Here is a 27,412-nt window from a genome sequence, read left to right as displayed (position 1 = left end):
CACCCAACAAGGAAGCTCACCCCTCTTTTATTCTTTTTCTATCATTAGCAGTCTTCCTCTCTTTCAACATGGTGGTAACAAATTTTAAACTAGTTTCTTATCCATCAGACTAAGAATACATTTTATGGACTGGGAAGTTTTAATGACAATCAGCAACATGTGACAACCAATTATTCAACAGACAGTATGCCATTTCCTGGCGGTTTCCAAGAGGCTGACTCAGTACATCTTCTGAACTTAGGCATGACTTGCGAGATCTCAGAGAACAGTAATCAAAGCAAGATTAGTGTGAATACCAACTCTTAGTTTATGAATAAAGAAGAATATAAGGGAATACGCAGAGATTTAAATAACGGTCACTGCATAATTCCTAAACTCCTACTTTCAAATGCTTCACAGAATTTTGCCTAGTTCAGTTTCCCATATTTTCTATATTCTGAATATTTCTTATTGCCATTAGTCTTGTCATTCTGCTCCTGAAAATTAAAAAAAAAAATCAAGCTGACAAAAAATTAACAGACTTGTTTTTAAACACTAAAACACAGAAAACTAACTTTATGAATTCGGCTCACACCAAAAGAATATTTATTAACGCCATAAATCAGAGATCCAGTGACAGAAAGACTGCCCAGAATACAAAACAAACAAAAATGAGGTCACTTGGTCTGCCCTGGAAAGTTCCCCAAAACTGTCAAGATGGTTTTCCTTACAGTTATTCTCAAAAGCACTACTATTTACCCAAAACATTAAATGCCAGCTGAATTTGCAAACAAAGGTGGTCAAATGTCACTCAGTTACAAAATGTATCAAAATATTTCACAGGTCTAAAATACAGCCTGGTTAACTTCTGAATGAATTAACGTTTGGAAGAAAGCACAGCTGTGTTCCAAAGCTATCCCATGTTATGTCTGTGTTTAAAGCTTCATGGAAAAAAATTAAGTGCTAAGTAACATAGAGATATAAAATACCAACTTTAAATGAAATCCTACAATTTTATGTTATTTTTATATTACTGACATTCTGTAATATCAAACAATTTTTAATGTTCCCAAAAGCAAGGTTTTACAAATGCAAACAGGAAATGTTCAGAGAAAATTACGCTGATGACATTATTTTGGATTCATTTTATAGGACAGTAAAATCACTTAAGTGTTACTAATGTCATTACAAACTCAATCTAACTGAAATTTTTCTATTATTTACTTACGTCTCAACACCTTTAAATTTGTATAGCTTTCTCCATACAGGTACCTAAAAACAGCAAAATTTATGGACTTGAATTGTGGAAGCTGGGCAAAATAAAATTTCAGAGCAAACTTTTTAAGGTTACTCATTCTTTAAATCTCAGTGTCAGTGTGACTTCTACTCAAAATCTGTGTAAACTTTAATAGCCACAGGTTTAGTAACTTCCCTACGTCAACATTTAATATACATTTGCATGAGTAGCAATCATGTTAAAGATTTGTATGAAAGATTTAAAAGTTTCAGTACATTAATATTACTTTTCAAATGCTGTCAATATACATAAACATATAAATTACAGTGACAATTAGTTATTTTTATATCTATACATAAATGAACACCATTCTCCTTCCCCAATCACACTGATCTGAGGATAAAGTAATAAATTTCTGTGCTATTTAAGGCAAAAAGAAAAAATCAGATGCTTTGAAAAATAAATCTTTAAAGAATAGTTTCAAAAATAAAGTTCAAATATTGCACAAAATAATTTAACCACAAATATTACTACATACTGCAAAAAATCTTCAAATTTCAGCATTCTACAGTAAATTCCATTTTCTAATTCTATAAAAGAATTTATTGAAGTCTGCAGTTAGATATTAAATGTTTACATTCAGTTTACTAAGAACTCAATTTTCAGAAGTTAAGCAAGCCTCTGTCGTAAAAGTTCATCAATTTGAGTCTTATACATATTTTTTACATCTTCAAGATCTAATCGAAGTTCTTCTGCCTCTTCTGCTTTTTCTCCATACATCTGCAGGATAGTATTGTATCTCTGATCCAAATCCTGAAAAATATATTTGTTTACAATGAGTAACTACATGGAAAACCTACAATTTGAATAAATGTACTGTTAGCCCAGAGGGCTGGGGTGCAGGGAGCAGACAGAAAGCCCCTAGGTGACACCAAAAGTTCCCAAGCAGAATAAACGCCCCCAACTCATTTAAGTGGAGCTGACCAATCAGAAGACAACACATACCTTGACCACCACTGCTTAAGCTAGGCGCGTCTCAGTCTGTGCCACTTCAGCGGCCCTTTACCTTGCAGACCCCGGTGAACCTCATCCGGGAGCAGATCTTAACAAACCTGGTTTTATCATCATTCTGGTCTCGGTAGTCCCGCGGTTTTGGTGCAATTTTTATCTAACATTTATCTATCTTAAAAATTAAACTCACACTCCAGCTTAAATGTTATAATTTTTACTCAGATATGGGTTGGATGTGGTTTGTCCTGCAAGGGTTCCTATGCTGGAGGCTTGGTCTTCATGCAGTAATATTAAGAGGTGGTAGAACCTTTTAAATGGGGCTGAGTAGGTCATTAGGTCAGTGGAGGCATCCATCAGCAAAGGCATTAATGTCTCATGAACAGATTAAGTAAGTTCTAGCAAGAATAGGTTATTAGGGGATCAACACTGTACAACTAAAGTGGCATAAAGGGTTAAAGCCACAGCCTGCAATACTGGCATCTCATACGAGCTCTCACTGAAGTCCTGGCTATTCCACTTCCGTTCAAGCTCCCTGATACTGAACCTGGAAAAGCAGCAGAAGATGGCCCAAGTATCTGGCTCCCTACCATGCCTGTAGGAGACCCATACGGGCCTGGTTCAATCCTAAAATGTCACAGTGTAGGCAGTGAGATAGCAGATGGAAGAGATTTATTTATTTATTTATTTATTTCTCCTTCTCTCTAATAGGCTTTTATAACAAGTATAAGCCTGTCCTCTGAATTCTTCTGGCTTCATGCCCTACCATGTAATCTCTGTGTGCACTCTCATGATGATGCCACGGGCCATTTTGTAACACAGCCCAGAAGACTTTCATCAGAGATCCAAAAAGAGAGACCTCTGTATAAAGTAATCATCTTCAAGCATTTTGCTACCGTAACAGAAAAGGGATTTATACACTACGATAGAACAGCAAAATAATCATAATAAATGATAATCATAAAATTTTAAAATAAATTAAAGAATTAGGAAAAAAATCAAGAGTGATGACTGTCAATCTAAGCCATCTCACTCCTTAATTACATCTCCAGCTTTCTCCCACACACGTTATACTTCAGTCTCTTTTGTAGCCCATAAGTTTAAACACACTCAGTGAGGCTTGTCCCTGTTTTTGGCTTAAATATTCCTTGGTATTATATATATATATATAAATACGTATTCTTGTTTACAGCGTAACTGAATCTCCTAGTATCTTACTGCAGTAATTGTGATGAGATACTTATACACACATACACGCATAGGTTGAGATTAAATGAATAAACTACTATTAAGATCATGTGAAGTGCAATGCTATGAATGAGGTAAATAAAACTTAGTTCTTAAGGTCACATGCAATGTTTGTATCCCATATGGGTGCTGGTTCATATCCTGGCTGCTCTACTTCCAATCCAGCTCTTCATGTGTCTAGAAAGCAGCACACAATGGACCAACTGCACATACCCATCCCCAAATAGGAGATGTGTACCCAGCTCCTGGCTCCTGCCTTAGGCCCGGCCAGTCCCACATGCTGAAGTCATATAGGTGGTGACCCAGCAAATGTGGGATCTCTCTGTCTCTACCCTGGTCTGTATTTATCCTTTTCAACAGATGCATTTTTTTAAAAATTATTTTTATTGAAAAGGCAGATATACAGAGAGGAGAAGATATAGAGAGGAGGGCCTGATGGCGTGGCCTAGCGGCTAAAGTCCTCGCCTTGAGCCCACCGGGATCCCATGTGGGCGCCAGTTCTGGTCCCGGCGGCTCCACTTCCCATCCAGCTCCCCATTGCGCGCACTTGGGGAGTGAATCATCGGACGGAGGATTTTTCTGTCTCTCCTCCTCTCTGTACATCTGACTTTCCAATAAAACTAAAATAAATCTTAAAAAAAGACAAAAAAAAGACACAGAGAGGAAGATCTTCCATCCGATGGTTCACTCACCACGTGAGCCGCAACGGCTGGAGCCAAGCCAATCCAAAGCCAGCAGCCAATTCCGGGTCTCCCACGCGGGTGCAGGGTCCCAAAGCTTTGGGCCATCCTCCACTGCCTTCCCAGGCCACAGGCAAGGAGCTGGATGGGAAGCGAGGCTGCCAGGATTAGAACTGGCGCCCATAAAGGATGCCTGCGCGTTCAAGGTGAGGACTTTAACTGCTATGCTATCACGCCAGGCCCTCAACAGATACATTTTTAAAAATTATTTATTTTTATTTGAAAGGCAGATTTTACACAGAGAGAAGGAGGTATAGAGAAAGTCTTCCATCAGGTGGTTCACTCCCCAAATGGCCACAACAATCAAAGTTGAGTTGATCCAAAGCTGGGAACCAGGAGCTTCTTCTGGATCTCCCACATGGGCCGTCCTCCACTGCTTTCCCAGGCCATAAGTAGAGAGCTGAATCACAGGTGGAACAATCAGGACAAGAACTGGTGTCCATATGAGATGCTGGCACCACAAGGCGGGGGACCAGCCTGTTAGGATCACACTGGCCCTAACAAATACATTTTTTAAAAAGTAAAATTTAGGGCTGGCATGGTGGCCTAGCAGCTAAAGTCCTTGCTTTGCACATGCCTGGATCCCATATGGTCTCCGGTTCTAATCCTGGCAGCTCCACTTCCCATCTACCTCCCTGCTTGTGGCCTGGGAAAGCAGTCGAGGACGGCCCAAAGCCTTAGGACCTTTTACCCACGTGGGAGACCTGGAGGAAGCTCCTGGATCCCGGCTCCTGGATCCAGCACCGACCGTTGTGCTCACTTGGGGAGTGAATCATCGGATGGAAGATCTTCCTCTCTGTCACTCCTCTCTGTATATCTGACTTTCCAATAAAAATAAGTCTTTTAAAAAAAACTAAAATTTACTTATTTTTTCTATAATGGGACAAATATTATAAAAATATTTTGCCTATTAATGATATAAATAAACTTATCTTTAAATGTCCTTACTCAAACATTAATGCTCTTAATTTCCAAAGAAATCACTTCAGCATGTATATACATTTTATGTAAATAAAAAATGAGATATTATGTAATGGATTAAAATATCTTAAAACACATCCTTAAGTTAAAAAGTACTTACTCTTAGCTGAGTTCGAAGTTTTGGTATCTCCTTCACTTTCTCTTCAAGTTCATCAGTTTGATTTGTTAATTTAACCAGCTCTTCAGCCATTATTGAGCGAGTTTTTTCTAGACTGCCAATTTCTAGCTGCAAAATACCATAAGACAGTCTGAATCTCTTGTTTAACTAACACACTAACACAAAAAGTATTTAATGGGCAATTTTTGAAGAAACAAGTATGTCAACATATTTGAGTTAGCTCCTTAAGTTAAAAAAATGACAGAAAAAGTCCTGATTGTCCTTGGAAATACGACATTGAGATATAGCTGTATATGTGATACACACAAAATAATCTAAGGAAATGATACATATGTTCAAGTTATTCTGAATTGCTTCTGGAACCCAGGAGAATAAAAACACACTTTAACGTAGTCCCAAGTACATTAAATCATACCAATAGGAACTATCACTAACAAAGAAATAAATGCTAGCCGTCAAGCACAACATACTGCCCACACACACATACGGGATACTGAGATTACTTTGACCTTTTTTTTTCCTGCCAATTTAAGTTCTTCCTGATAAGGTTAGTATTTCTGGGCTGGTGCAATGACTCAACGCTTAAATCCTCACCTTGCAAGGGTCGGGGTCCCATAAAGGCACCGGTTTGTGTCCCAGCTGCTCCACTTCCCATTCAGCTCCCTGTCTGTGGTCTGGGAGGGCAGTGGAGGAAGGTCCAAAGCCTTGGGACCCTGAACCTGTATAGCAGAAGACCTGGAAGAAGTTCCTGGCTCCTGGCTTTGAATCAGTTCAGCTCCAGCCACTGTAGCCATTTGAGGAGTGAACCAGTATCGGTGTCTCCCGTCCCGCGGAAGAAATCACCCGATACTGGAGAGCGTTTCAGAGGCACTTTTATTCCAACCTTCAGTTCCTTCTTTGGGGCAGAAGCCCCTGGCTTATATATCCCTCCTATCCGTTAAATCCGTTACCCAGAAGCCTTCAGTTAAGTCAGTTAATTCCGTTATTTCCGTTACACAGAGAACCTCCTCACCCCTCCCCCAAGGCCCCTGGCTTATCCAATCAGCTTACACGCCTGAGGCAAGCAGTAAAGGGCCAATCACAGGGCACTTCCTGAAACCTGTCTCCAAGAGGAAGCAGGGTCCAGGCGCCATCTTAGGGCAGGGCATTGTCAGTGCTCCCAACAAACCAGCAGATGGAAGACCATTCTCTTTGATTCTCCTTCCCTCTGTAAGTCTTACTGACTTTCCAATAACAATAAATAAGTAAATCTTAAAAAAAAAAAAAAAGAGTAATACTTTCATAGACTCAAGAACACATAATGGGAACAGAAGGAGAAATTTTTTGCTCATTTCTGATTATGTATGTGTCTAGCTTAGCTTCAAACATCGCTAAGACACTTTAAGATTTCCCAGGCACACAATTTTAAAAAGCAAAATAATAATAAGATGAGAGGATGCTCTCTCTCCGCTGATGTTGTTTCTTTCCATGTAAAAGTGTTTCAGTTTCTGCCTCTCATTCCCTTACACATTCTTTGCTGAGATTGCTGGAGAAGACTAACAGGGACACAGCTAGCTCAGGAACTTCCTTTACTCTACTGAGATAGGGCTGCCTGAAAGTAGCTCCACAATATACTGAAACCTCACTGGGGCAGGGGCAGCAGGTGAGAGCCTGCTCCAGCACTGTCAGGGAGAAGGTGTAAGTTTCCCTTATCCTGGCAATCAACTGGCTGTCTCATTCAGTTCATTTCTCCAGTTACACTGTATCATTAACACATGTGACACATTTTGGGTTTCATGAGCTGCCTTTTCATCTTATTTCTCAGTTTGCTCAGAATTCAATTGGAAATCATAGGCTATTCATTCAATCCCAAAATTGCTTCTTCTTCTATGCCACATTTTGCCAATACCTGTAAGTGAGTAATTTCTCCTTCCCGTAACTTTAACTGAGATTGTAGATTTTCAATAATGCTTGATCCTGCTCCCATCCTCACAGCTTCATACAGGTTGCTTCCATTTGCTGACACAGACATTGGTCCAAATGAGTGATCATGAGACTCATCCTGCTAGGGAAAGAAAACCCGGTTACTCAGTTAGCACCCAGGCAGTTCCATCACCAGGCTCAAACAAAATGGCTCAGTCTATTCTTACTTTAAAAGCTCTATGACTTTATCACAAGCAGAAAAAACATCAATATTTCATCACTGCAACGGGCACTCCTTTACAAACACACAAATGAACACAATGCCTATGCAACGGCAAGGTCATGATTATAGGCAAACTTTCATCTGCATATCCACTGTATCATTATTCAGCTTAATAACCAAGTAAGAAATAAAACATCACCTGAGAAAGAAAAGATGTTTGTAGTCCGGCCATATCAACTCCACTTATAGAACTCGACCGTGACAAAGTTGGAGTGCTAGACACAGAAAAAGGCTTGCGTTCCTTAGAAGTAAAGAAGAAAAACCATTCTGATTAAAGATCAAAAAAACAGAACAAAACAAGAAAAGTTTCAGGGAATAATGAAATAAAAACTCATTCTGGGGCCCGGCGGTGTGGCCTAGCGGCTAAAGTCCTCGCCTTCAATGCCCCAGGATCCCATATGGGCGCTGGTTCTAATCCCGGCAGCTCTACTTCCCATCCAGCTCCCTGCTTGTGGCCTGGGAAAGCAGTCAAGGATGGCCCAAAGCTTTGGGACCCTGCACCCGTGTGGGAGACCTGGAAGAGGTTCCAGGTTCCGGGCTTCAGATCGGCACAGCACCGGCCCGTTGCAGCTCACTTGGGGAGTGAATCATTGGATGGAAGATCTTCCTCTCTGTCTCTCCTCCTCTGTGTATATCTGGCTGTAATAAAATGAATAAATCTTTTTAAAAAAAAAAAACAAAACTCATTCTGTTTGTCCCTCAAAATGGTATAGATGTGAGAGCTGAATAGTCAGCAGTCTTAACCGAGGTTCAATATTTAGTAATTAAAAGTATAGATAGACTTCACCAAATCACTATGGGACTTAGTTACATTTTAATAACATAGCTGCTTGCAGTTTTTCAAGCATGAGAATGTTTTTGTTCCGTTACACAAATTAACTGCTTCATGTAACACACCACCCATTTAAACCTACATCTTTTAAAAGCAAATTATCAAAAAGTTTTACATACCATAAAGTTTCTGGCTTATCCATTTTAAGTGTAGCTTCAAAATTCCAAATATATTCTAAGGGTAATTTGAATTGACACACAGGTATTCTGAATGTATTATACTAACTATAAGAATCTAACATTTTTAACTTTATAAAATTCACTTCAGAAACATTATCTTCATTAACCAGAAAGAAAGAGAACAAGCCAGTTTTACTCCTAAGGTGTCTAATAGGCCACAAAAGGTGCATTACTTTACATTAGAGACCAGAAAATTAAACAGGCAAGTTCTATAATTCAAATCCTAGAAATCACATCTCCTTAGATAATGTTCAAATTCGGATCCACCCTGTGCAGGACACTATTCATAGCACTAAAATTCATCACTTGATTGATTTAAGTCAAAAAATCGATCTTATAAATCACAGCTCAAATTCAAAGCAATCAATAATTAATCACAACTATAAGGTTATACCAACAGATAACAAATAGTAACCTTTTCTTTTATTACTTCTTGAGTGAAAATGGCTTTCTTCCTTTCTTGTTCCACTTTCATTTTTTCCATTTCTAATTGACTATTCAGTAGTGTCTAATGGAGAGAGAGAGAGTTAATTACTCATGTTTTCCTAATAAGTCAATCTAAAAGATTAAAAAATGAATAAACAGTATGCTTTATTACTACAAACCAAGTTCCAAAAGCAATGGCACCATGTACTTCATGTCATTATTTTACTAGCACACTGCCACCCGTAATAATTCTCCATCGTGCACCATACGAAGTAAGTGAAATATGGGCCAAGTGTGACAGCCTAGTAGCTAAATCCTGGTGGTCCCGCTTCCCATCCAGCTCCCTGCCTGTGGCCTGGGAAAGCAAGCGAGGACTGCCCAAAGCCTTGGGACCCTGCTCCTGCATGGGAGACCCAGAATTGGTTCCAGCTTCCCGGCTTCGGATTGGCGCAGCTCCAGACATTGTGACCCCTTGGGGAGTGAATCATCAGACGGAAGATCTTCCTCTCTGTCTCTCCTTCTCTCTGTGTATCTGACTTTCCAATAAAAATGAATAAAACTTAAAAAAAAAAAGTGAAATACCTTTTCTTTCTTTGTCTCTTCAAGTGTTCTTACATATTCATCTTTCAGGTTTTCTAATTCGACTTGATATCTATTAAACCAAGAAATTAAATGGTATAAAAAAGATGATAGTACAATTACAAATTACATTACTGATTTGTTAAATGTTAGCAATCATTTTTATTACCAACTCGATATCATTTCTGAACGAAGTTCTAGATCACCTGGGTTTGACTCAGAAAGAACCATAAGCTCTACTTCTGTGCATCTTATCTGCTGATATTCTGTGTTAGGCTTCTGAATATAACATTCTAAAGTGCCTCAGAGTTTGAAAAACCTTATCGGGGGTTCTATGAACATGCTGCTGAAAGATCAGATGCTACTCTACAAGTCATTTTTCCTTGGTTATCTTTTGTACACTGCAAAGCTCTGAAAGAAAAGTCGGAGTGTTAAAAAAAAAACACATTAATTTCAAATAGGTGAATTTCATATTCATGATTTTCTTATTTTTTTTTTAAGACTTACTTATTTTTATTGGAAAAGTAGACTTACAGAGAAAAGGAGACAGAGAGAAAGATCTTCCATCTCCTGTTTGACTCCCCAAATGGCAGCAACTGGTGGAACTGAGCTGATTTGAAACCAGGAACCAGGAGTTTCTTCTTCTCCTATGCAGATACAGGGTTCCAAGAATTCAGGCCATCCCCCACTGCCCTCCCAGGCCACAAGCAGAGCCCCATCTAAGAACCCACAGATTCATTCAGAAAACTGCAACAGGGGCTGGCATAGTGGCTCAACAGGCTAATGCTTCTCCTGCCAGCACTGGCATTTCAAGGGGTGCTGATTCATGTCCTAGCTGCTCCATTTCATGTCCAGCTCCCTGCTTATGGCCTGTGAAAGGAGCAGAGGATGGCCCCCTGCAGCCCCTGGCTCCTGGCTAAGAATCAGCTCGGATCCAATCCTTGTCGCCAATTGGGGAATGAACCAGCAGATGCAAGATTTTTCTTCTCTTTGTCTCTTCTTCTCTAAATCTGCCTTTGAAATTAAAAAAAAAGAAGAAGAAAAGAAAGAAATTAGAAAAGTACCTCTTAAAAAACCAAAAAGACTGGAACACTGCTAAAACCCTTACAATATAAAAATAAACCAATGACCAGCCACCAAACTATTTTATGATGTTATAGACCCTTTAAAAAAGAACAAGATATGAATCCTTTCCCTAGCAATTCAAACAAAAAATTTTGTAAAATTTTAAAAATCTCTACAAGAGCCAATGAGTTACAGTACAAACTTACTATAATAATTTATTACTGGGCCCGGCGGCGTGGCCTAGCGGCTAAAGTCCTCGCCTTCAACGCCCCGGGATCCCATATGGGCACTGGTTCTAATCCCGGCAGCTCCGCTTCCCATCCAGCTCCCTGCTTGTGGCCTGGGAAAGCAGTCGAGGACGGCCCAATGCATTGGGACCCTGCACCTGCGTGGGACACCCGGAAGAGGTTCCAGGTTCCCGGCTTCAGATCGGCGCGCATCGGCCCGTTGCGGCTCACTTGGGGAGTAAATCATCAGATGGAAGATCTTCCTCTCTGTCTCTCCTCCTCTGTGTATATCTGGCTGTAATAAAATGAATAAATCTTAAAAAAAAAAAAAATAATTTATTACTAATGACCCTGAAACTATCTGGTTCTCAGCGCTGTAAAGATAACAGCCAACAGCATACTTTAAATTAAAAAAGTGCTTTAAAATCTGATCAAATTATCAGGAACATTACTATCATTCAAAAAACATGCTCACCGATTATTTTGATCTTCTAATTTTCTTAGCTTATTTTTCTCTGAATCTAGCTGGGCCTGAAATCTACTGTTTTCCTGTCTTAACAGAGAATTCTGTGACTCCATGGAAGACATCTGAATTTTGTTGGCAAGCAGTTCTTCTGTAGCTGCTCGCTCTCTTTCAACTGCTGCTGCCAACAAGGTCTGCGATTCACCTAATTGTGGGATAGGAGGAAAAAAAAATCACACTTCAATATACCTGAGAAACCAAGATACCAAGTTAATTCTTCAAATTTTTAATGGTGCTTAACTGTGGGCTACTGACTGTAAGATAGGACTGCCTACTAAAATAAAGAAGGCGATCTTAATTCATACCTGCTCTATCATTCTTTTCCCAAAGAATTTAAATTTGAAAGTAGATCCTTGCTTTAAGAACAACAAATAGTCCTAAGCAAGTTGAAAACCTTAAGCAAAAAAACACACATGAACCTCAACCTGGACACAGCATCACATATGAACACCAAAAATCCAGATTCACAGACAAACAAAAAGCATAAAAGTTTTAGGGAAAAAACACAGAAGAAAATCTTCAGGATCCAGAGCTAGGCAAAGTATACTTAGGTTTGACACCAAAAGCATAGATCATGAAGGAAAACTGACAACATGAACTTCAAAATTTTAACTTTTATTGTATGTGAAAAAGTTGAACAAACAAGCTGTAAACTGGGAGAAACTGAATGCTAATCACAGACTGAGGACTAGTTTCTAGAATCTCAAAATTCAACATCTGAAATTAAACAATTCAGATAAAAAATAAGCAAAAACCTTTACCATATATTTCACTGCAAACAACAGACAAATGGGAAATAAGCACATGAACTGTGACCACACTCCTGCCTGAATGGGGGGCTGGCGGACACTGTTGTGCAGCTCAGGTTAAGCCACCACTTGCACAGCCAGCATTTTGTACTGGCACACTGGTTCAAGTCGTGACAACTCTACTCTGGATCTAGCTCCCTGCCAATGTGCATGGGAGGGCATGATGATGGTGCCCACCCAAGAGCCAGACCTGGACGGCATTCCAGGCTCTTGGCTTTGGCCTGGCACGGCCCCAACTGTTGCAGCCATCTGCGCAGTGGGACAGTGGATGGAAGATCTTCCTTTCTCTCTACCTTTTCTCTGTGATGCTTTACCTTTCAAATAAATGGATGAATGAATAATTGGAATATCACAAAACGCTAGCAAGAATATTAAAAAAAAATACCTTTATATGTACAGCCACTCTGGAAATAATTCAGCATCTTCCTAAGGAAATGCATATGCGGGCCTGGTGCGATGGCTCAACTGCTAATCCTCCCCCTTGCAAGCATCAGGACACTTTAGAAGCTCCAGTTTGTGTCCCAGCTGCTCCACTTCCCACCCAGCTCCCTGCCTGTGGCCTGGGAGAGCAGCAGAGGACGGCCCAAAGCCTTGGGACCCTGTACCTACAGGGCAGTCCTTGAGGCTCCTGGCTCCTCACTCCAGGCTCCGGCCACTACAACCATTGGGGAGTGAACCAGTGGGTAAAAGATTTTCTTCTCTGTTTCTCCTTCTCTCCATAAATCTACCTAATAAAAATAAATAAATCTTAAAAAAAAAAAAAAAAGAAACTGCATATGAAATTACCACTATTATCAGCAAGAGAAATGTCCTTGGACATGTTTCCAGAGACAAGGAAATTGGTGTCCACACTGAACCCTGTGCAGAAATGTTAGCAGCAGCCTTTGGCATGACAGTCAAATCCTGCAATCAGCCTAGATGTCATCAACAGATACTTGCCACAGATTAACACTCAGTGATAAGACTGAACTAGTGATACAATCACTTGAACTTCCAGGAATTAGAGAGACGGAAAAAAGACAAAATGCCTCATGCTGTACAGTTTGGAGTGCCAGTAGTGTAGCACAGTGAGTTAAAGTACTGCTTGCAACACTGATACCAGTTCTCATATCAGAATACTGGTTTAAGTTCCAGCTGCTCCACTTCTGATCCATCTTGCTGGTAATGTGCTTGGGAAAGTAGCACAAAATGGCCCACTTGCTTGAGCCAGTGTAGTTACATAACAGACCCAGATGAAGTTCCTGGCTCCTGGTGGGAGCTGGCTGGGCATGTCAGTCTGGGCAGCAGCACCCACAGGCACGTGCGAGATCCAGTGCTGGGAGTGGACCTGGTAGGGTAACTTGGGAAACTACCTTGCTAGGCACAGCTCCTGTGGGTAAGCACAAAAGCCAGGGCTGTAGCACCCACCGGCACACATTTGAGCTGGGCATGGGGACATGCCAGGCAGGGTCAGTTCACAGTACACACTGGGACAAGTGAGAGACAGGACAGGGCGCAGGTCAGATTGGACCACAATATCCACCAGTTCACATGAAGGCTGGGGTGCGCCAGGCTGGGCTAGGCTGCTGCATCTGCTGGCAAGAGCTGTGACTGGAGGCAGGCTATCTGAAACTGGACCGCAGTGCCTGCTGGCACACACAAGATCCAGGACTGGGAACTGGCCTGGTAAGGGAACTTCAGGGACTCCCTTGCTGGGCTCCTGCTGAGCTAGACAGCTAGACTGCTAGACTGTTACACCCACTAACATGCATGAGAGCCAGAATAGGTATAGGCCAGCTGAACTTGGCTGCAGCACCAGCTGGCAAATGCTGGGACTTGGTGCGAGTCATATGAGGCTGGACCACAGTATCTCCTGAGAGGTACAGTACTGGGGCTGGAAAAAACATACCTAGCAGGAGAACTTTGGGCACTGTCTGCCAGGCTATATCTATTGCTAGTTAGCACAAGAACCAGGGCAGGGGGAGGGTTAGGCTGGACAAGGCAAGGGCACCTATCAGCATACTTGAGGATTATATCTGGGGGCAGACTGAGCTGAGCTAAGCTGTAGCACCCATGGGTGTTCATGAGAGCTGGATGGGATGTGGACTAAGCTAGACAGCAGCAGAGGTTGGAATGTGCAAAGCCTGGGGCTAGGGGCAGGCCTAATGGGGGTAATAGGGAGTCGCCCCAACCAGGCCAGGGCACCCACTGCTATGTCTGAAGACTGGGTCTGTGACAGGCTGGTTGGGCTAGGTTTGGCTGAGCCACAGCACCCTTCAGTTCGTGTGATATATAAGGCTGAGGTAGAACTGACCAAGCTACATCTACCAGTCAGTATTGGCACTGGCTGGCATACAAAAGTCAAGTCTGAGGTCACCCCAGGCATGGTTTCCTGAGGGATTTCCTGAATGCACCACTGGACTGAGACCTTAACTACAGGAAAAAAAAATCACAGCACATATAGTCTGACCCAAAGTACATGTTTAGGGACTCAGCCTCCTCAGCTGCTGATGCCTGTGCAGTGGGCAGCACGTACAGATGCGCTCAGAGAACACGGTGGCCAGCTCATCCACGTCAGCAGGGAACACCAACAGCCTCATCAGAGGATGGAAAGCACAAGTTGGACCATTTTCCTGGCCAAGCTTGGCACCATGTTCCTAGGTCTGCGGATGCATGAAGGTGCACTTTGTCAATCAACAGACAACAAAACCGACAATGGCTCAGGGCTATCAAGACCATGCAGGTAATACCCTCGGAAACTCGCTGGGTCTCTGGGGTGCACCAAAGTAGCATCCCCTACCCCTGGATGCTAATGCAGTTTGACGGCAAGGAGCGGCCCTTTCCCCATTCTTCCTTGCAGACACAGGAGAAAAAGAAAAAAGAAAAAAGAAAAAAAAAAGACTGAAACATGTGTCCCACCCACCATCCACCATCTGACCCTCCCATGCTAATGAGAGGCCCACATAGGCATCCCTCTCAACTATGTAAATAATATTTAAAATAAAATTTAAAAAGAAAAAAGATAAACTCACTCTGGTTCAAAAAAAAAAGTAGACTTAGGAGGTCCTATTTTATGTCAAGCAGCCTGCAGGGGCACAGTACCTTACTTAGAGAGCATCTTTCTTACCAAGACAGCAGTACAGAGCAACCCAAGAGGGCACTGAAGATCATCTGAAAGCCACTAATCAAACTGACTCCTGATTCACAAGGAATAGTTCAGAGGAGGAGTCTAACTGAATAATCCAAAATAAAACAAAACAGCTGCAGTCCATGTCTCTTAATGCCCATGTTAGGTCTGCTTTTATCACTACACCATGGTACTTCTCAAATGAGAGAGTTTTAAGTGTGCATGAATTTTTCGTGAATCCAAAACATACTACTTGAATCTAACATAAGTTACCTGTTTGTTTAGAAACAAAATTTGGAATCTTCTGAGTTCAGTTTACTGTTCTTTAAAGGTTTCATCTTTACAATTCTTGCACTTACCTTTGCTCCAGGAATTTTTTTTTAAGATTTACTTTGATTTGAAAGGCAAAATTATAGAGACAGAGAGATAAGAGATCTTCCATCTGCTGACTCACCCTCTTCTCCCCAAACAGCTGCAACAGACAGAACTGGTCTAATCTGAGGTCAGGAGCCAGGAGCTTCTCCTAGGTCTCCCATGTGGGTGTGGGAATCTCCAAGCACCTGGGTCATTCTCTGCTGCTTTCCCAGGTCATTAGCAGGGAGCTGGATCAGGAGTGGAGCAGCCAGAGCTCAAACCATTCCCATATGAGATGCCAGCGTTGCAGGCGGAATCCTAACTTGCTACACCACAGCACCAATCCTACTTCTGGATTCTATACCTGACTGGAGTCACATCTGATCACCACCCTAAGCACTGTTGCAGACAAGCTAAACTGGGAACAGATCGAGCAAGAGACAATGAAACACAAAACCAGTAGCCAATAAAAATGAATGAAAAAATTACTCAGGAGTATGTTAGGTAGTACCTGACACATCGTATAAGAGACAAAATTGCTTAAAAGTCATAATTAAGGTCTTATAAAGAAACAGAAAAGGATGTAAAAAGATGTTAGATGTAAAATCTAACATTAGATCACACAAACTTTCATACCATTATTTTAAAATACGAACAAGAGAGGCTGTGGCATTAAGCATAAAAATTAAAGCACTTACCAAGCCTATCAGAAAGATTCTTCTCCAGTTTCTCCCACGATGATGTCTGGGATCCTAGAGTCGCTTGCAAATTTTCTATCTGCCGAAGCAATGGTCTGGATGCTGATGAAACACTTTGACTCAGTTCCTGGTTTCGATTCTCTGCTTCTTGAAGTCTCTGAATCATGACATCTTAAGTTATCACCACAGACAGCAATTAAAACTACTGAAAATACTAACAAACTCAGACTTATGAGGGATTTCAGAAACAAAGTATTTTTTCCAGAAGAGAATTATTTGCTTTCTAAAGTTATTTTTCCAACTATTCAATCCTTCAGTTTGAACTGTTAAGAAATATCTAAGTAAGCGCTTCTTTACAAAGCATTTCTAGGACAGTCTCTGACTATATGAAGATAAAAGAGCTCACACAAACCTCTCAGTGCTGCCTCTTCATCCAGCTACTTTCAGTTATTGATAAAAAGAGAAAGATCAACCTGAATTATTTTCCTCTCCCTATATGCATCCAATAACTGAAAACTGGTCAAAAGCAGTGGCATTGTAAGCAGGCACTGATCACCCACTCCACAGTAATCAAAGACTAATCATCACTAACAAGCTATTAAAAACAAAATCAACGAGTTTTCTGTGCTTTTTCTTAAGATTTATTTATTCATTTGAAAGCCAGAGCTATGGAAAGAAAAACACACTTAGGGAAAGAGACAGAGAGAGATCTCTCATCTGCCGGTTCACTCCCAGCAGCTACAATGGCCAGAGCGGGGCCCGTAGAAGTCAGGACCAGGAGCTTTGGTCAAGTCTTCCATGAGGGTGGGAGAGGACCAGTACTTGGGTAATCATGTGCTACTTTGCCAAGGCCAAGACAACGGAGCTGGATCAGAAGCAGAACAGCCAGGACTTGAGCCAGCACCCAGATGGCTTCTGCAGTACTATATACAGCAATGCCGGCCTCGTGTGTGTGTGTGCATGCGTGTGCATGTGTGTGTGTGTGTATTTTAAGATTTATTTTATTGGAATGGTAGGTTTACAGAAACAGACAGCGAGGGAAAGATTTTTCGATCTACTAGTTCGCTCCTCTACTAGCTGCAATGGCCAGAGCTGAGCTGATCTGAAGACAGGATAGCCAAGAGCCTCTTTTGGGTCCCCTAAGTGGGTACAGGGTCTCAAGGCCTTGGGTTAACCTCTGTTGCTTCCTTAGGCCAATATCAGGGAGCTGGAAGTGAAGTGGAGCAGCTGAGACATGAACTGGTATCCATATGGGATGCTGGCTCTTTAAAGCGAAGGATTAGCCAGTTGAGCTGCCATGCCAGCCCACCATATATATACTTACAGGGTGCTCATTCTGCTCTCATTCACAAAAGCCACAAGCACATAGCCGGGCCCGGCGGCGTGGCCTAGCGGCTAAAGTCCTCGCCTTGAATGCCCCGGGATCCCATATGGTCGCTGGTTCTAATCCTGGCAGCTCCACTTCCCATCCAGCTCCCTGCTTGTGGCCTGGGAAAGCAGTCGAGGACAGCCCAAGGCTTTGGGACCCTGCACCCATGTGGGAGACCTGGAAGAACTTCCTGGTTCCCAGCTTCGGATCAGCACAGCACCGGCCGTTGCAGTCACTTGGGGAGTGAATCATCGGACGGAAGATCTTCCTCTCTGTCTCTCCTCCTCTCTGTATATCTGACTTTGTAATAAAATAAATAAATCTTTAAAAAAAAAAAAAAAAAAAAAAAAACTTAAGTTGCCACTTGAAATGCCTTCATCCCGTACTGACATACTGGTTCATGTCCTGGTATCTCCACTTCCAATCCAGTTTTCTGCTAATGCACCCTGCGAGGCAGAGATGATGACTCAAGTGCTTGGCCTGCCACCAATGTGGGAGATCCACACGGAGCTCCAGGCTCCTGGCTTTTTCAAGGTTTGGGGGGAACGTGTCAGTACATAAATCTATCTTCTCTCTCTCCCTCTCTCATGAAAAGGTACACTCTCAACATTTCAAGCAGATGAAAATAAACACTCAAAAAATTAGTACAACAAATGACTAATGCACAGTGAACTCCTCAGTTCCATGAATCTCAATGAATCAACTTTATTTTTAGGAAAACATTCTTCTTGGATTTGTATTTAGGAAATCCGTGACGGTACCTGCTGGAGTTCACCGATCTCGTGGCGTAAATAATCCTCTTTCCTGGCAGCAGCTTGTTCTGCACGTTGCAATGCCAGCCTAAGGTCCCCCACCTGTAAGAGAAAACAGAAAGCATACTGTCACAATACTAAATTTTGTAATTACTATGTGTTGTGTTGACCTATTGATCATGTACAATACTTTCTACTAGAAAATTAGCTTTACATGGGATTATCACAAATATTCACCCCAAGCAATTCCAAAATTTTTAAAATAACTACTTAATAAAACATTCTGCTAAGCAACGAAAAGCATATAAATGTGTATAAGCACAACCCCAGCCATGTAATACTAAAGAAAGACTAAGCAACCATACATTCTGACATGAACAAACAGACTGGGGCCAGTACCCTGGGGCAGTAGGTAAGCCACCATCTGTAGCACCAGCATCCCATATTGGCCGTAGATCGAGTCCCATCTGCTATTCAGCCACTTCCTATTCAGTTCCCTGCCAGCATGCCTGGAGAAGCAGTAGAAAATGGGCCGAGGACTTGGAGCCCTGCTACCCACACGGAACATCCAGAAGGACCTCCTTGCTCCTAGCTTCGGACAGACCCAGCTCCAGCCCTGCAGTCCTCTGGGAAGTCAATCAGTGGCTGGAAGGTCCTCTCTGTCCCTCTTTCTCTGTTTCTAACTCTGACTTTGAAATGAATCAATCTTTCAACACCAACAACAAAAAAAGCAAAAAGTAGAGCATGATAGGAGCAAGATGAACTATGAAAACAAAGCACAACACACACCCCTAAACACACTGTAATCACAATATGCTTTTTGGAAAACATCATGCCAACAGGTTTAAAGGAACATTAAATTTCTCACATCCTGTAGTAGACATCTGCTACAGTGGTCATGACCCTGCCAGCTTCATTTCTGACCCTAGCTAATGAGCACCCTTGGGAGACGGCAGGTGACGACTCAAGTCTGGATTCTTGCCATCCATGTGACGTTAGGATTGAATCTTCAGCCCTGGCTCTTGTAGGCATATGATGAATAAACCAGTGAATAAATTTGTCATTCTTCAAATAAATAAAACAAATTGAAAGAAAAAACCAAGCTTCAGAATAAAATGAACTGTTATGAAATTTTATATTTACGTACATTCAAAAAGCTCAGAGAAAATGAAATTAAAAGATTTGGTTTTTTGTGCTAACCCATGTATACAAGGTGTCTTCAAAAGCTCACAGGAAAATACCTAATGAAAAAACTACAGAAAGCTTTTCAAAGTAAGTCTATAATTCCATGAGCTTTTGACTTGTCCCTCCTATGTGCTCTTCTCATGAAAAAGGAATCCTAGCTTTCACAGTACTCTTCTTTCCTTTCTTTCCCCCCGCCCCCAAGGTAGAGTTACCGAGAGAAGAGACAGAGCAACCTTCTATATGCTGGTTCACTGCCAAATGGCTGCAGTGGCCAGAGCTGACCCTATCTGAAGCCAGGAATTTCCTCTGGATCTCCTGCTCTCCCACGTGGGTACAGGGACCCAAGGACTTGAGCCAACCTCCACTGCGGCCAGGATATGAAGGGCACCCATAGAGGATGAAAGTGTTATAGCTGGATCTTCACCTACTATGCCGCCATGGTGCCAGCCCCACTTTCATAATATTGTTTTTATTATTATTATTATACTTATTTTTATTGGAAATGCAGACACACAGAGGAGGAGAGACAGAGAGGAAGATCTTCCATCCGATGGTTCACTCCCCAAGCAGCAGCAACAGCTGGAGCTGAGCCAATCTGAAGCCAGGATCCCCTCCAGGTCTCCCACGCGGGTGCAGGGTCCCAAGGCTTTGGGCCGTCCTCAACTGCCTTCCCAGGCCACAAGCAGAGAGCTTGATGGGAAGCAGGGCTGCCGGGATTAGAATCGGCGCCCATATGGGATCCCGGCACTTGAAGGCGAGGACTTTAACCACTACGCTATCGCACCAGGCCCAATGTAAACATTATTTTAACCAACAATTTTTTTTTTTTTTAAGTTGCAGTCAGTGCCGTGACCCAGTGGACTGAGCTGCTGCTCAATCCCATGAGTGCTGGCTGGAGGTCATGTTACTTCTCTTCTGATCCAGCTCTGTGCTAATGCACCTGCTTCAGCAACAGAAGATGGTTCAACTGCTGGGCCCCTGCAAAAGACACTGGAGACTGCTTTCTGCCTGGCCCGGCCCTGCCTGCTGCTGTCTAGCATATGAGTCAGAGGATGGAAGATTTTTCTATTTCTCCCTTCCTGTAACTGTACCTTCACAATAAAATAAAACACAGTAAATTAAAGTAAAATAACACAAAATACTAAAAACTAGATCTAAGTTGAATACAATGCAACACTATGGAAAATATATAACAAGATACAAAGGAAGTTTAATACAGAAACCACTACATAAGGTTTGGCTCAAACTAGCTAATGCATTGCTTAATTTGCAGCAGCATAAATACACTGATAACTTTCAGCCATCATCATAACTCACTTGAACAGCCAATGTCTCCTGCTGCTGACGGGCCTCTTCCTGCACCTTCTCCAGGGCTGAGGACAGTTCTTCTTTGGCTTTCATTTCCCGACTCAGAGCAGCCTCTTGTGCCTCACTATCCTTTGCAGCATTCGCTTTGTGAAGATCAGTAAGTTCTCTTAAAAATCAGATCAGTAATTTTTATTTAGAATAACACACAGTTAACCACGTACCCAGTTAATGTCTATACACCAAAGACATTTACGGAAGAGGGAACATTCAACACTGGACATGGTAAGTACTCTCGATCGATCTTGCTCTGAGCAGTAACAGGCTCACACGTAGGTAAGTTTATAAATACGGCAGTAATAGCAGAAAAAGAACTTCAACACTCCAGGATACCTGGTTCTAAATGCCTACTTGTTTTCTTACTTGTATGCACTATCCAGGGCGGCCTGAATACTTCGGTTCTTTTCTTCAAGTTCTTCCTTGTCTACCTGAAGTCGGCCAAGATCCTTCTCCTGGCGTTCTACCACAGTATTGAGTTTTTTAATATTTTCTCTATGTTGCTTCTCAACTTCCTCTTTGCCATCTAGGACCTGAGTTAAAATGTATAATAAGCATTTTTCAATGGGAAACAGCATGATAAATAAGCATTTTCCAGGACTGTCATGTATTAAAATAACGAAAAAAATCCTCATATTCACCTATTAAATTGTTTAGAATACACTAACATGATACCACCAATTAAACCATTCCAAGTGCTTCATAAGCCATGGCAAAGTGTTGATATCAGAATAACATAAATGCATAAATGTATAGAATAATGGTTGCTACCTGTTTTAAATGCTGCAACTCCTCTTCTAGCTCTTTAACTTTTTTGTTCAGCCTTGTAATAGTATTTTCACTTTCTTTGTCTTTAGCTCTTAATTTCTTAATGATGTTAGAATTATGTAGTTGCTGTTTTGAAAGTTTTTCTCCTGGCAATGGTAAAAAAGTATAAATTCAAATGATTCCTTCAGAATCTGAATAGAATGTGTTATCCAACTAGTCATATCAAGTGACAGGTATTGTGGTTCAGGGGCTTCAACTACCACATGGCTGTTTCACCTCATGCCAGAGACAATGGTTATCATCAAAAATAACAAGTGTGGGTGAGGATGTGGGGAAAAGATATCTTCATACACTGTTGGTGGGAATGTAAACTTGTTCAGCCATTTATAGAAAATAGCATGGAAACTCCTGAGAAATCTGAAAATTGATCTACCATTTAACTCAGCCATCCCACCACTGGAAATTTTTCCAAAGTATATAAACTCGGATATGAAAAGTTATATCACCAAATTAATACTAGTACAATTCACAATACATAAGGAATCAACCAAGATGTTCACCAACCAATGACTAAAGAAAATATGATATGTGTGTGTATATATATATATAAATACATAGATATATCTACACATACTACACACATGCATATATTCTGTATATAAATGATACAGTACACATACTACATGTATAATATATACATACTCTATAGACTATATATACTACAGACCACATATTATATATATGTTACTATATAGAGAATACTATTCAGCCAGAAAAAAAAAGAAATCTTGCCATTTGCAACAAAATGCACACAAATGGAGATTATGCTTACTGAAATAAACCAGCAGCAAAAAAAAAAAAAAAAAGCATGTTGTCTCTGACTTGTGGTAGCTAATACAGAGGATACACAAAACGTAATGTATATGAACACACAAAATGTAGTGTTATGGGGACCCATAACACTGACTTCCATCAAGTGTTACAATGAGAAAAACTTTGGGCCTGGCGGCATGGTCTAGTGGCTAAAGTCCTTGCCTTGAACGCCCCGGGATCCCATATGGGCGCCGGTTCTAGTCCCAGCAGCTCCACTTCCCATCCAGCTCCCTGCTTGTGGCCTGGGAAAGCAGTAGAGGACGGCCCAAAGCTTTGGGACCCTGCACCCGTGTGGGAGACCTGGAAGAGGTTCCTGGTTCCCGGCTTCGGATCGGCGCGTACCGGCCCGTTGCGGCTCACTTGGGGAGTGAATCATAGGATAGAAGATCTTCCTCTCTGTCTCTCCTCCTCTCTGTATATCTGACTTTGTAATAAAATAAATAAATCTTTAAAAAAAAATAAGAAAAACTTTAAACTGACATCCTAAGATTTGACTATTAGTGGTCTTTCTACTTTTTAAATGTTTCATTAAGTGATGGATTAAACTTATGATTATAGAGTAAACTGAAAGCGTTTCAGCAAAAAGTACACAAAAAATAGGGAAGGGAGCAGGGAGGTTGGGAAGTATCATTATGTTCTCAAAATTGCAGATGTGAAATACATGAAATCTATTCTACTTACACAAATAAATAAATTTTTCAGAATTCTTGCATCCCATATCAGAGCACCATATTTAGTATCTGTAACCTATTTGGAAATTATTTGGCAAAAGGTAGTGTAGAGAAAGACAATGATGAAGTTATGCCAAGATGTGAACAATTATTCTTCCAGGTAGTAAATCAAGCTCTCTTTCTGATATGCTTCAGTCTTGAGTCTTTAGTACCTCTGCTTTAAGCTTTAAAAACATTTCATTTCTTGGGCTTTAGCACTGAGGCATATTGGGTTAAGCTGCTGCCTGCAACATGGACATCTCAGACAAGCACCAGTTCATGTATATTAGTAGGAAAACAGAACAAATTATGGTATGTCCATGTAAGATATTTTAACATGGCCATTAATAAAGATAAACACTTAATGGCAAAAGGAGATGCAAAAGAAGATTGCAAATTAAACATATAATCAGTTTTAACTATTGAAAGCACTTTAAAAGAAACTAATATTTAATATATTGGAATATAACCTATTTTTCTCTTTATTCCTATGCTCTGCTAAAATTTGAAAAATTTCTACAAGCAGTGTTACTCCTTTAAAAAAAAAAAAAAAAGCACTTATGTATATAGAAGAAACAGCAGCTGAGACAGAGGGAGAGATAGGAAGAGATCTTCAATCCACTGGTTTCTCTCCAAATAGCTGCCATCACCAGGGCTATTTCAGAATGAAGCGAAGAATCAGAAATTCCATGCAGGCATCCCACACGAATGGCAGGGGCACAAACACTTGGGCCATGGTCCACCACTTCCCCAGGCTAGTAGGAAACTGGATCAGAAGCGGAGCAGCCAGAACTCAAACTGGAGCTCCAACATGGGATGCAGGCATCAGAAGCAGCCACTTAATCCGCCACCCTTAACACTGACTCCCATCAAGTGTTACAATAAGAAAAACTTTAAGAATAGAGATAGTGACTTGACTACTTTTTTCCAAAGCCACCTCTCTCCTGGAAATTAATCCAATGTCCAATACCAATGATTGATCTCACAAGAGATTTTTAATTTCTGAAACTCTGCTAACTACAAATCTTTTAAGAGGCACAAGCACATCATATGAAATAAAAGCATAAATGCAGTGAAAAGGTCACTATCAAACACCAGTAAAACACAACACAACATAATCAAACAAGACACTACACAAACCTCAAAATAAGAACCTTAAATAGAAATGTACCTGAAAAATTTATGAGGCCCGGCACAATAGCTTAGTGGTTAAAGTCCTCACCTTGCACACTCTGGGATCCCATATGGGCCCTGCTTCCCATCCAGCTCCCTGCTTGTGGCCTGGAAAAGCAGTCGAGGACAGCCCAAAGCTTTGGGACTCTGCACCCATGTGGGAGACCTGGAAGAACTTCCTGGCTCCTGGCTTCGGATCAGCACAGCACCGGCCATTGCAGTCACTTGGGGAGTGAATCATTGGACAGAAGATCTTTCTCACTGTCTCTCCTCCTCTCTGTATATCTGACTTTCCAATAAAAATAAATAAATCCTTAAAAAAAAATTGCTTCTCAGCCTTTTGGCTAAGATCAAGTGTTTTTTTGTTTGTTTGTTTGTTTGTTTGGTTTTTTAAAGGCTCCAGAAAAATGGAAAGAAAAGTTTATTTTAGGACAAAAATGCTGAAATCCATATATAAGGAATTCTCAAAAATTTTATGAAAAACGTGTATAATGAACAAACTAAGCCTTTTAGAAATCTTATATCAAAACAAAGAATCCTTGCTTTTTCATGAATTTTATGAAACCATGTATTGTTTTAAATAATGGACTCCCTGGGCCAGCACTGTGGCGTGCCATGAAAAGTCATAACCTATGATGCTGAATCCCACCTAGGTGCAGATTCCGGCTCACTTCCAATCCAGCACCCTCCTAATGACCTGGGCAAAGCAATGGAAGATGGCCGTAGCGCTTGGGCCCCTGCCACCCTTAGCAGACATAGAAAAGAAGCTCCTGATTCTTGTCTTCAGACTGGCCCCACCCTGACCATTGCTACCATCTGGGGAGTGAATCAGTGGATGGAAGATTCTCTGGTCAAATACATCGTTTTTAAAAATGGGGGTCTGGTGACACTGTGTATCAGGCTAAGATTCTGCCTGAGGTGCCAGCATCATACAGGTGCCAGCTTGGGTTCTGGTGGCTCCACTTCCAATCCAGCTTTCCACTAATGGCCTGGGAAGGCAGTGGAGGAGGGTCAAGTCCTGCAGCCACATAGGAGACCCAGAAGAGGATCCTCACTCCTGTCTTCGGATTGGCCCAACTTCCGCCAATGCAGCTATTTAGTGAGCAAACCGGTGAACTGGAGATGTCTCCGTCTCTTTGTGTCTCTCTTCTCTCTGTAACTCTCTTTCAAATAACAATAAATCAATTTTAAAAAGGGGGGGGCTACCAACAGGCACAAATTTATGCCTTTTTTCCCATCACTATGTATCTTACCCCCATTCTACCATACACTATCGTGTTCGATTTCTACAGTTTAAGTCCAAATATTTCTTGTTTTCAATATATTTCAATACATTTTCAATTAGGAAGCATTAGCTGTTCTTACAGTATTTTTCAACATCACCAAAATACGCACCTTCTTCCATCAACCCTCGAATCTGCTCGTCTTTTTCTTTCAAAAGGTCGGCAGTCTGACTACTGTTTAATCTTGTGGCAAGTTCCTCTTTTATATTTTTGACTTCCTAATAAAAAGAAAATCTGTGAATATCAAAAAATAGATTTAATTCTATTCCTACATTTCAATTGTTCCTCCTGCCCAAAGAAACCATCCATAATATATTCCCAAAGAATCTAACTTTTCTCCAATAAACTTTATATCCTGAAGCAATAGGTTCTGTATATGATACACAAATCTAAGTTCAGACATAAATGTAGGATTTCATATGGAAATATAAACAAGGATAAGCTAACTTTAACAACCTCCATATCTCTACAAACATTCTACAGGAAGAGATACACTGGACAGACACCCTTAGGTTATAAATTAGCTCTCTGAAATGAAGACAGCATGTGATACCTCATTTCTGCAGGAATATACAGAAATTATAAATTCCTATTACACTGAGCCAGAAGGCAGAGAAAGGACAAGTCCTGAGATAATGCTACAAAAATTGCAATACAATCAATAATTACTAACCTTAATTGTTACCATTTAAAATTGGCATTAGTTCCAAATTAGATACATTAGAGTAATGGTTCCCATCTATAGTCATGCAACCCCAATGGCACCCACTGTCATCTGATCTCCAAAGCTAAGCAGGGTGGGACTGGTTAGTACTTGGACGGAAAAATAATGGTCCCCAACCAGGATGGCTTTGCTGCCATGAGGCTATCTAGCAATATGACAGCTGCCCAGGATGGTTGTGGTGGAGGTGGTAGTGCTCGTGGTATGTCATGGGTCGGGGCCAGGAACACTGCTACAATGCACCAGATTACCTCCTGCCGCACATAATTACAAAGTCTAACATGTCCCCACCATGGACAATGGGAAACTCTCATTAGAGTAAGTTAACTTTATGACTCTAAGAAGAGTTATTAACCATCAGAAATCTATATTTTAGAATAACTTTAACATGAAGATGTCTGAAGTGGAATATAAGCAACAAATAAGATTAATGATAATTTTTTCTAATTTATATAGTACAAGATTCAAGTGATTATGAAAATGAGACTTAATTTAATAAATATTTAAGTATCAAAAAGCTATTAATTTAAATATACCCAAAAAATTGTTTATACTATTTATGTGTCTGTATATATATATATATATATTCATCCTATCTTTTTTTAAACTCAAAATACATTCAACAGTGTATTCAACTGTTTTTATACAGTTCAATAATACTTTAATTTTGATTACCTTTTTAGCAGCATCTCTCTCTTTGCATGCTAGCTGAACTTTCTTCTCTGCTTCTGCAATTCTTTGAGTGAATTCATCTTTCAACGAAGAAATACTACTACTTTCTTCTTTCACTCGAAACACTTCACTGAATTTAAAATATTTGACAATGAGGATACTGTTTATACATTCCAAAGGTAACAAGACGAGGTCAGTCAAAAGCAGGACAAAATTTTCTGCACATTTATCTCATCATTACTTATAAACT

The 27,412-nt window shown here is 40.9% G+C and overlaps 1 protein-coding gene across 2 annotated transcripts in view; it reads right to left on the bottom strand.

Annotated features, from left to right (window-relative positions):
• Nucleotides 1-1,796: 1,796 nt before the first annotated feature.
• Nucleotides 1,797-27,412, bottom strand: part of TMF1 (TATA element modulatory factor 1) — a 33,448-nt gene continuing 7,832 nt past the window's right edge. Inside the window, exons 4-17 of one of the 2 annotated variants that reach the window (XM_058678425.1) lie at nucleotides 27,166-27,292; nucleotides 25,882-25,987; nucleotides 21,734-21,876; nucleotides 21,329-21,495; nucleotides 20,918-21,074; nucleotides 18,425-18,517; nucleotides 16,295-16,451; nucleotides 11,280-11,472; nucleotides 9,516-9,585; nucleotides 8,923-9,015; nucleotides 7,636-7,737; nucleotides 7,200-7,355; nucleotides 5,294-5,419; nucleotides 1,797-2,029 (exon numbers count right to left, since the gene is read on the bottom strand). In XM_058678425.1, coding sequence (XP_058534408.1) covers nucleotides 1,886-2,029; nucleotides 5,294-5,419; nucleotides 7,200-7,355; nucleotides 7,636-7,737; nucleotides 8,923-9,015; nucleotides 9,516-9,585; nucleotides 11,280-11,472; nucleotides 16,295-16,451; nucleotides 18,425-18,517; nucleotides 20,918-21,074; nucleotides 21,329-21,495; nucleotides 21,734-21,876; nucleotides 25,882-25,987; nucleotides 27,166-27,292 — 1,834 coding nt within the window. In that variant the 3' untranslated portion in view covers nucleotides 1,797-1,885. The remainder of the gene's footprint in view (nucleotides 2,030-5,293; nucleotides 5,420-7,199; nucleotides 7,356-7,635; nucleotides 7,738-8,922; nucleotides 9,016-9,515; nucleotides 9,586-11,279; nucleotides 11,473-16,294; nucleotides 16,452-18,424; nucleotides 18,518-20,917; nucleotides 21,075-21,328; nucleotides 21,496-21,733; nucleotides 21,877-25,881; nucleotides 25,988-27,165; nucleotides 27,293-27,412) is intronic. The other variant, XM_058678426.1, reaches the window with a different exon arrangement.

The sequence above is a fragment of the Ochotona princeps genome, chromosome 21 (assembly GCF_030435755.1).
Source record: "Ochotona princeps isolate mOchPri1 chromosome 21, mOchPri1.hap1, whole genome shotgun sequence".
NCBI classification, from domain to species: Eukaryota; Metazoa; Chordata; class Mammalia; order Lagomorpha; family Ochotonidae; genus Ochotona; species Ochotona princeps.
This window is presented reverse-complemented; position numbering and strand designations above follow the sequence as displayed.